We start from the raw sequence: 10,778 nt of genomic DNA on the forward strand, positions 1-10,778 counted from the left end.
GCTCGAGATTTTATAGGCGATAAGGAATTTATTCCCGCCCACGACACAAATAAAATGTTGCGAATACGGGTGTCAGATTTCTCATTCAGTATACATGTTGGCTACAAAATACGTCCAATAAAAAACTTATCTGATTAAATACTTTTATTTAGGTGGAGATTACTAACGTTTTAATTAAAAATAAAAAAATTAAAACAAGTAATTGCGTTACAGAATCTAATTATGTAAAGGTTAAACAAAGGGTCAATATCTATGGTAAACGAAGTAGAATATATTAGTTGAGCTTTGAAACCGATATGTGTAAGTAAATTATTTTAACTTTATACATTGCAACAAAGTTTGCTTTTAACTCAATGATAATAATTTAAAGAAATAATAAGCTTAAAAGTATTAACAAAAAACAAAGCCTTCTTTAAAGTAAGAATTCAGTCGTTCAGTCTTATTTGAAATTCTCTTTGGTTTGTAGTTGTAATGCCAATTTCAACTACTATATCTTTTAACCTAGCCAAAACACTGGTTGTAATAAATGTTTTTTTTTTAAGTTTCAATCAAAAGTAAATGCAAATGAACACGAATTCTTGAATAACTTCACTAAGCTTTGTCTAAGAAACAAAGTTCCAATTATCTATTAGTATCAATAATAGGAACGTGACAAACAACGGAACTAACTGATTACCAGCATTGAATTTCTAAGATGCCTTATAGCTCCCACACAAAAACAAATAATAAGGGAATAAGACGTTTTCGAGTCAGAAATATGAGTTGAAAGTCGTAATATAGGACGGCGTCCCACTAAATGTTAATCATAGGGAGTTTTTGGATGAGGCTAGACCGTATTTTGTGGTATTTTTTTAATACGTCTATATCTACCTAGGGAACGTCTACAGTCTTGAAATGATGATAAGAAGTTACCAATAATTCTCACCCATGGTTATAAGGCCACATCTGCAAAAAGAAACTTTTCGAGAGAGAGGATTGACGATTCTCCGAACTAAATCTTTTGAACGAAATTTTTGTGCTGGAATAGAAGCGTTATAAAATTTCACACGATTGTAATATACATAATCTGTTTCATGTAGTTCGTATTATTTTTACGGCTATTTTGTGATAAAAGCACTTTTAACGTATGACACATCATGTGGTTTATTTATAACAAGGTTACGAATTTTCTTTAGCAGTATTACAGCATTTTCTTAAAATGATTAACATCCTGTGTGCATATGTACTTGTTCTTAATTCTTATTGAAATCAGTTATCCTGGTTATCGCTGAAACCATTAGGTTTATGTGGCCAGGTCTGTGGATTTTGTCTCTGGGCTTCAAGAGCTTGCCAGTTAATGTACCAGAAAGGTTGTTGGTCGACGGGAAGCTTGCTTATACGGTTGACTAGGTCTCGGTCTCCCTGAGCTTCGATGGGCAAACTTTGGGTAGTTGTTGAAGAATCATCATCTCCGGATCTGATACAAATGACAATAGTGTTAGGGTACTTAATAAGAAAATAAAAGCCAGGCATTGTCTACTTGATGCGACAGAAATGAATGAAATAATCCAGTGAGATCATTAATAACGGGTTAACGCTGACGCCCTTTTTTGATAAAGCAAATGCGCATTTAATCTCCATCTCACCTGATGAAAAGTGACGATGAGGTCAACGATGGAGTATGCACACCTAAATAATACCTTTTCACTCTCGCCTTGAAAAGGCCCAAGTAACAGTGTTCAGGGAATAAGTTTGCTGGCTGGGAATTACACTCCGGAGCCGATTTTCGCCACATAAACGCATGGTAATCCTTGGAATAACCATAAAGTAGGGATGGAACCCCAGTATACGTACTACCCACAGTTATATTTAAATATTTAATTATAATTTGCTTTACGTTTTATTATGGTGGGGGAAAAAGTTGAAATAGATAATCCATAGTTTCTGTATCTAACGCATCGAATGTTTATTTGAAAATAAAATTTACCGATTCTGTTAAAGCTAAAATGACAACAACGCTTTACATGAAATACACTCAATGATTTATTTTGAGAAAAGCTTAAAAAAGGTTGAATTATGATAACAATGTTCACATGAACAGTAGAACGTTTTAATCAAAATGAAAAGACGAAAAAAATTTAAGCATTATTTTTTCAAATTAAACGTTCAATTATATGTGGCCAGTGATTTATATGAACGTTGTTATCATAATTAGCTTTTTTAGCGTTCCTCTACATATGTCAATGAGCTTTCAAAACCCGTGGTTGCCTAATGATTTGATGTACCGCCTCTAAAGCAGAGGTCGTGGGTTCGAATCCGGGTTCGCACCTCTGAGGTTCTCAAAATTTATATGCGAAATTTATTTGATATTGATGATCATGATCTTTTCGGTGAAGGAAAACATCTTGTTGAAACCTGCACGTCGAAGAAGGTTCACAACCCTCGGAAAACGTGTGAAGCCCCAACCCCTATTGGACCAGCGAGGCGCACTATGACCTAAACCCTCGCCTGAGAGGAGACCCGTGCCCAGCAGTGGGACGTATAAATGGGTTGATGATAATGGAACATGGATTCGCTTACTTATTTTGTAACTCGTCGGTAGTAGCAGGAGCATTATTTTCTGGGGAACTGGGATAGCCGATAGGTTTAGAGCCAGCATACCATGGCCTCTGAGCGTAAGTTATTGCTATCAAAGAAAGGATCGTCAGTAACTTGAAAACCATTTTGATCTGAAAAATGCAACAAATTGATTGTTAAATAAATTGTTTCATATTACTTCTCACAAATTTAGTTTTCTGGAGTGGAAACATATAGGGGGTGGCACCAGTGACCGACAAGCACCACTAATCGACATCTTTTTAAAATTAATTTCTAATAAGATTTAGGATAAAAGTAATCACTATTGATATGTATTTAAAAATAAAAAAGTGATTTCGAATTTGAAGACACATTTCCGTTAACATGTCGATCATTGGTGCCATCCCCCTATTCTACTTTTAAAATGTTTCGATATCGTAAATACTCTGTCCGGAACATACAATTCTTTTCTTCATGCGATTTAAAAACTGGTATACTGAACACCATATTCATGTCTTTATTGATAAATTTGAATTCTGAAAACTTTTTCTTCGATGATAACAATATTTTTGTATTCTAGCAATTTTATAATAAAAATGCAAAGTGGCTCGAATTTTGTGACTGGGACATTGACCTACCAATAAAGACTGGGAGTATAATATGGACGAATTTTACGGCACACAAAGTGTAAGCCAAAGGTCCAACATTATCTTTTATATATCAAAATTATACAATAATAATAACATTTGTTACCAATAATACAAATACACCTACGTCGTCGCTTGTAGCTGTAGAAGATAAGAGTAATAACAAGTGGGCATTGGGTACAATTGGACAGTCATATATGAATAAGGAAGACTACATAAAATTACCATTTTATCTTGTTTATGTATACCTATATACTATTAATACTTTACACGTGTTTCTTCAAACATCAACTATAATTTAGGTATATAAAATATCGAGTTCTTAGGCTTTTACAATTCATGCTTCATATGGAGAATGAAAACTATTTGTATCTAAATTACTTTCAAATAAATCAGTTGGTTTGGAAAAACAAATACTCGCGATTTGCATCCGAAAACGTTTTTTTTTAATATGATAGCAAGTGACTGGACGAACAAGCGCCTGTCACAAGGATCATTTTATCTCCAGGTGTACAAGCGATCTTCGTATGTTCTCGGCTTCGAATTATTTTCTAAATTTGTATAGTCTCAGATTTGGAACAAATATGAATCAGATCCAGTGCGCTAAACGCGCTTATCCTTCAAAACCGGGACGCATTACTGCTTAGCCGCAGAAATAGGTAAGGTGACAGAACTATCCTGGACTAACTTCTTCAAGAGGAGCTCTCCTGGTACTAAACTACTTAATTTTCAATATAAATAAAAATACTTTACCGAAAGAAATGCAAGGTAATTGAAGGTTTGGTACTAAAACAGAAAACTTAGGTCTGTCAAAATATGTAATAAAGCCTTAGGGCTTTACAAAACAAGGCTTACCCTTATAAAGTTGTTTCTACACTCAAAAATGAATATACCTATTTGTAGATATCTTGCCACGATAACCTTTACAAGTGGTAAAAAGGTGAATAAAACTAGTTCAACTTATAAACTTAAGAAACGAAGTTTATGCTCCGATATATGTAAACATACTGATAATTCCGGACGATGTTCATTTTATATACTAATTTTATGCAAATATCTGTGTTAAAACAGGATGGATATAATGAATATGAACGAGATGGCTATATCAACAGAACCCATCGCGTCACTAGATTTTGAATGATTCCACGTTGGGTTTTTCCCAAAGCGTGGCAGTAATCGGAATTAATTCATGTCTCATCACTCGGAAGTAAACGGGAAGGTTGTTTATTAATACTAATTTCATTATTTTTAAAAACCTATCTCATTGTTTGAGAAATGCGTGGTCGGGTTATTTTAAGAAATGCTGAACTCTGTGGAGATAATGTATTTTCGTTTATCACATTTCTTGACACTTAGGACTTTAGCCGTTCTTATCGCCAATGGCATAGAGTTGACCTGTCATTTTTTAATTTTCGTGTAATACTAAGAGACGGGACGAACAAGTCGTGCGCCTAGTGGTAAGCGACACGCCTGTCCACTGCAGTTGCAGTGCCACTCAGAGCTTGAAATCGCAAATATCTGAGTGGCACTGGCACTGCGTCTGTCACCCTGAGACATATATGTTGATAAGTTCAATGTGTATTAACCGTCAGAACCGGAACACAGTAATGCGCACATTACTGTTTGGCGGGGAAAATAGATAAGGTGGCGTTACTTCCCCGGATGCACTTCTTTCAGAGAGAGCTCTACTGCTCATAAAACTGCAAACTTAAATATTAAGTTTGACGTGCTGTTCGCCCTGTATTAACATAAAATACTATGAACACCAATTACATATGCCAAGTTTATCGCTGAGGTCATAAAACACGATTAGGGGGTTTCATTGCCAGACGCGAGCCTATATTATGTACGGACGTAGTTTATTTTTCTATGCAACTCTGTCGCTTTACCGTTAAAACCATTGATATAGAAAAAAAGGGGATATGTAATGACGCTATGTAAGATCGGGTACCGATGTCGCCACTTTTTAGCTTGTGTGCAATTCAAACTTTACGCTCTATTATCTACTACCATAACTTAAAGATTTTGATTGGGTAGGGCTTAAAAAAATTTAACAAAATTAAACTTACAATCACTTGAGTAAGAGTTATATTACAATATTTCAGTTTTTTTTTTCAGCTCGTTCAGCCATTCACCAACAGGTGGCGTTTTAGTAAAAATACTACTAGTATATAATAGCTAACTATTACACGTTAGATGGCGCTGAAACTCATTTTTCGTTACACTAAGAACTCACGTAGCGGTTTTCACCCGCGTATGCCGCGGGATCGCGGCATCTGTAGAATGTAACAGTTAAGTATGTAAAATTAGTAGCACATATCACGGCGCGTTTTACGCCTGTAGTGGTGACGGTTGCTCGCGGTTGCCGCGGCGGGGTACTAGTAGAACCGCGCAGGACGCGATGACCTGCGCGCTTGGCGGCCGTCGTCGCCCGCACACTTTGGCGGTCGGTTCAGGCGCAATGTGGTGCAGGTGCACGCAGGGTAAGTTTTCTATTAACCGCGCGACTTGCAATTAACTACCACTAACTTCGCGGTCCGTTCCACAATCGCAACGATTTCGTGCCCGCAACCGCGGCAGCTACGTGCCCGCACAAACTTGCAGGGTCGTAAGTATTGAAATGAAACCGCTGTCTAGCAGAACCGGCGGGCGCGGATGGAAACCGCTCCGTGAAATGTTAACCTTATTAACCTTAAACTGACGCTACTCAACGAGGGATGTGGTCCTACCTAATCGATAGTTGGAAACCATGTGGCTGTTTTTAATATTAAAAAAATATTCCATTTTTCATACTATATCTACACTGGTACTGATGTATTATTATATTAATATAAATTATTATTATTTTCTTAATGGCGGCCACTAGGCTTGGACCAGTGTCAGTTTTATAAGAATAATATACAAAATATGGCGATCGTCGCCAGTGTCAATTTTCCATTATACGTTACCACGGGCTGCTGAAGCTGTCACTGTCAAGAGTAAACTCGAACCATCAATAAATTTAATAAATTAAATTATGTTTTTTTGTGAAGGATTTTTGTAATTTTCTATAGTTGTTTCTAATTTATTTTGCATGCACATGTAAAATAAAGCGGATTTTATTTTATTTATTTTTTAAATGCATTTGCTACGGAAATTGAAACAAAGTTAGAAATAGTAATAAGAAAACCAATCTTTCGATTTTCCTGCAGCTTCAATCCAACCTTCTTTTATTTTAAACTCATTGGAAAAACTTAAAAATTAAAAATACTTTACGTTTAATCTACGAGTATAATGGAATTTAAATATCTTAAATATGCTAAACACAAATAATAAATTTTTCTTCAAGCAACTACATCCAAATTGACATGAAATTGAAATGGTTGTCCGAAATATGAGTTGTGTTAAAGTTGATCGAAATAAAATGTTTAGTAATAATAATAATAATAAAATAAAAGAAATCAATTTAACGTGAATGCTTTTCGCTTCGATATTTTAGGGACTTTAATTACAAAAATTATAGTAAGAAATTCAAACATTTCAGTAAAAATTTATTGTCGATAAACATCAGTCTTCGTAAATGAACATCACTATATTTGAGTCTAGAAATTTCTATGAAAAAGAAAACATTGAATAATAATACAAATAGTAAGTAAAAATGCAAAGAGACGGTGGAATGTTTGTTTTGTCACTGGTTTTAAAATTTTTGTTTTCACTCCAATTTTTACAAGATGTATCGCTACAACTTGGCATTTTCACGTTTTACGAGAGATCTTGTATGTACAACGATCGCCATGTCACTGTGGCGATGTTTGTAGGCGTGTCACCTCAATATGGTCGTTTTGACCATATCGAGGCGACGCGAACCACGCCCCCGTACCATATCTCCCCTTTTTTTCTATATCTATGGTTAAAACCTATGTATTTGGTACATGACTCGTGAGGTTATGAAATATATCAATAGATGTCTCTGTAATCAATCTTCCCAAGTGAGATTTTTAACAGGTAATGCATCGAAGTCTTCTACATATTACAAGTTGATAAATTGGACTGTTCAAAGTAGTGGACATATGAGATTTCAATAGTAACGCGACAAAGAGTGCACTGTTAACTCTATTATATAAATACTTAAATAAATATTAGACAATATCACACACATTGCTCTGAATCTAAAGTAAGTAATTAAAGCACTTGTGTGAAAACACTTAGACACGAGACAATATAGAAAAGTTAGTTTTCTACATTGACCCGGCTGAGGATCGAACCCGGAACCTCTGTGATGGCGACACCATGAAAACAGGTGTGCAAGCCATTCTACAATGAAGGTCGTCAAATATTGCATTACTTTCTATTTTATTCCACGGCGAATACAGACAAAACAACATGTTTGTTTACTAAATTGCAATTATTCACTAGCTTCTAAATGCACGATGTCAAGAGAACTTTTTTAATTTCAACTGTATTACGCTTTGTTACGCTGTGTTACGCTTGCGATAAGACCATCCAAAGTGTCAAAATTGATGTACTTTTGTCCGTATGTAGTCTACGGTTTTTTTAATGAAGGAAACTAAAACATCATACTTGAGTAACTTCCAGCCCAGACACAAAGTATACAAAACCGTGAAAAGTTTCAGTATAAAAACTTTCAAACCATTTATCATTTCATACTTCACTTTTTCAAATTTCAAAGTTATATTCTCGGAGGAATACGCGGGAGATTATTGGATTCCCGATCAAACCCGTTTTGTAAATCTCGTTTTGCGTAAGTAACAAATCTTTTTTATATTACAATATTTATTACTGGATTTCTATGAACGAACTTTTTTTTATAAAAAATAAGTGCGTATTTGACCTCCATCTCACCTAGTGGAAAGTGACAAGACATGTAGATACAGTGACTAGTGACTTTTAGATGCTTCTTTGAATACATTGGATACATTTCAATGAAATACATTGCTATAATGAACTTCAGTCGGATGCTATAAAAATAAACCTTAAGGGAATTTAGTATTTTATTTGTAATTAAAAAAAATTGCGCTGTGAAGTATTTGCACAAATATAGGACTATTAAAATAGTTCTAACCATTTCATATACAATTTTGTCACAAATGAAACTTATTCCAGTCATGTCGGGAATACGAATTGAATTTCGATTTCTTTGATGACTCACAATTTAAATTTACAACACGTGGTTACCCCATTTGACAAATTCTAAAACTTTCACAACCCGGTTAAATTTCCTTTTGCAGCAATTACTTACCTACCTACAATAGAAATGTCACTAACAACTGGACTCGGAGCTGTATACAATTCACACAAAGCCATTAACTCGCAAAGAAGATGCGCGACACTAATTTACAACAATAAGAAAATTACGATTAATAATAATGTGCTATATAACCGCACCAACTACCTGGTCTCAAACTAGGAAATCCCTTGTACAATGAGTAGCAGAGCAATGGGATTTACTTTAGGCTACTATAAACAACCAGACTATAACCAATCTAGATAAGTTCATGCCTGTCTCCTTATTTTTTCGTTTTTTGCCATAAGCAGTTAAGTTTTGATATGTTTTGGCATGTCAGGCATACCCTTCTAACGTTGAGTTGCCTTTATGTGGAAAACTATTCAGCTCATTTAGTTGAATCCCAAATGTGTTTACGCTACAATCTTCTTATTCGTGGCGGTAACTAGTTTGTTAGTTGAGTGGCCATTTTTTCTTTATATGACTTAGTTAGCCTTGTTATGAGCTCATTCATTGTAAGCATTTCAAGATATTCGTCAATCTCATCTATCTCAGATATATGTAATTGATTTAAGAATACTGTTTTGGTATCGTTGCGGAACGTCGACGTTTGACTGATTAGCAGTTCTCCAAAGCTCAATACTTGTAGGTCCAAACAGTTTGTCACATTTCTTCATTTTTCAGATAGACGTGTCACTTAACTCCAGGCGCACGACTTGTTCGTGCTGTCACACTTAAAGTTCCCAAGTGATTAAGAGCGCCTTCAATTTAGACACTTTTATAAGCGCTGCAGTGGCGCGTCTGTGGCGCTGCAGCTGCGCTTCTAAATATTCTACGAAAATTAGTCGTGTCGCGGTTGCAACACCAACAACAACTAGAACAAAAAGTAACAAATAACATTTCATAGAGATAAATGCTTTTATAGATATACATAGCGGAATTCAAAATTGTTTTCCATGTCAAATATTCATGAAACCATAAAATATTTTACAAAAATAACAATGTACTAAATCATAATAAAATTTCAACAAACCACTTCCGGTGATTATTTTATTGTAATACTACTCAACTCAACTCAACATCTGTACTTAACCTTTGATGTCAAAAGTGGCACCATCATTTCAAAGGATATATAGCACACTATATTTTTATACTTTGGTACCTAAGTACCGTTCGTTAGTTGAAAGCGTAATATAATGAAATTTCGGTGATAATTATCACAGTACGACAACTAAGACAATTCATAGTATGAATTAACGGTCTTTAACGGTCTTTTGCAGAGTACGAGCGAGAGTTACATAGGCATATAATTGTTAGATTATGATTCATATATAACCTTTTGATTATGCGTCTGTTTTAAGTACATTGCAATGTCTTTTTTTGTTGTTTATGTAAACTGTATTGGTTATAGTTTTGTTTTATGTTGCGTGTCGGTAAAGGCGATTTTTGCGACACATTAAAATGACGTAAATAGGTAAATCAAGAACTCTGGAACGTTCTGATACAGCAATAAATTGCCGAAGAAATGCGACACTATGCGCAACAATTTAAATACGATCAATGTACATTATGTGGCATAGGTAAAATAACTGAGTCATGGGTTTACCCATTAATGCAACTAGTTCAAATTATTAATCTATGTCAAGTGAGATTAGTTAATATTTTTAATTCAGGCCACTAAATGCGGGCGTTAATGAAAAACATAGATATTTTGTGATGTGTTGAGATAAATTTTATGTATATTGTAGTGTGATACAGCACGAACATAGTGGTTAGAATTTACATGCATGTGTAATGGTAGGTAATATAATCTACATATATTTCTGAGTTTGTGAATTCTAGGAAATATAAGACAAAAGAATAACGTAGTGTTTGTTGTATTATTTTCGGAGTATGACGCTTTTCGAAGTCGGTTTGGGGCTTCACTTGTTTGCGTAATGTCTTGTATACTGTCCACATTTATTTTTCTTTTAAAAGATGTGTACAGAATGACCAACTGTAGTCTCAAGGTCGTCTGTCTTTCCAAATACGTTGTTCGCCAGAAAATCATACACGTGGAGCGGTATAGAGAATACATAGTTTATAATAATGACAAAGAACAATAGCGAACGCTCATTAAAATTTATATTGACATATTTGTATGCGTCTGTGTACGAAAAATATGTGAAAATATAGCGTTTAAACTCCTGAACAAATTTAATTACGTAAACCCCAAACCAATTTAATAAAATATATTCGGTGTATTATTATATCATAATAAACTTACGCCTTAAACAGAGTTACCACTTATAAGCTGAATGGTGCTGGGGGTTTGTGACATGACGAAAATTGAGAGGAAATTACTTTATATA

The 10,778-nt window shown here is 34.7% G+C and overlaps 1 protein-coding gene across 5 annotated transcripts; it reads right to left on the reverse strand.

The window, feature by feature from the left end:
* Positions 1-225: 225 nt before the first annotated feature.
* LOC113231289 lies at positions 226-8,522 on the reverse strand. Of its 5 annotated transcripts, none has more exons than XM_026465534.1 (3): positions 8,469-8,522; positions 2,560-2,708; positions 226-1,456 (listed from the first exon to the last, which is right to left on the reverse strand). In XM_026465534.1, the coding sequence occupies exons 1-3, from the start codon at positions 8,505-8,507 to the stop codon at positions 1,249-1,251; spliced, it is 396 nt and encodes a 131-aa protein (XP_026321319.1). In that variant the 5' UTR covers positions 8,508-8,522; the 3' UTR covers positions 226-1,248. The 5 variants fall into 5 exon arrangements, with proteins under 5 accessions (XP_026321319.1, XP_026321321.1, XP_026321322.1 ...); XM_026465536.1 differs by lacking the exon at positions 8,469-8,522 and adding an exon at positions 4,059-4,152; XM_026465537.1 differs by having other exon boundaries at positions 227-1,456; positions 8,447-8,509.
* Positions 8,523-10,778: the final 2,256 nt, after the last annotated feature.

The sequence above is a fragment of the Hyposmocoma kahamanoa genome, unplaced genomic scaffold, assembly GCF_003589595.1.
Source record: "Hyposmocoma kahamanoa isolate Upper Pololo Valley unplaced genomic scaffold, ASM358959v1 65, whole genome shotgun sequence".
NCBI classification, from domain to species: Eukaryota; Metazoa; Arthropoda; class Insecta; order Lepidoptera; family Cosmopterigidae; genus Hyposmocoma; species Hyposmocoma kahamanoa.

What these genes read in the sequence shown, in the direction of transcription:
- LOC113231289 (XM_026465534.1), bottom strand. Translation starts at nt 8,507, where the DNA reads ATGGCTTTGTGTGAATTGTATACAGCTCCGAGTCCAGTT. An exon ending in ATACAGCTCCGAGTCCAGTT is followed by an intron (nt 2,709 to 8,468) that starts GTTAGTGACATT and finishes TGCATTTTTCAG; the next exon opens with ATCAAAATGGTTTTCAAGTT. An exon ending in ACCGACGAGTTACAAAATAA is followed by an intron (nt 1,457 to 2,559) that starts GTAAGCGAATCC and finishes CATTTGTATCAG; the next exon opens with ATCCGGAGATGATGATTCTT.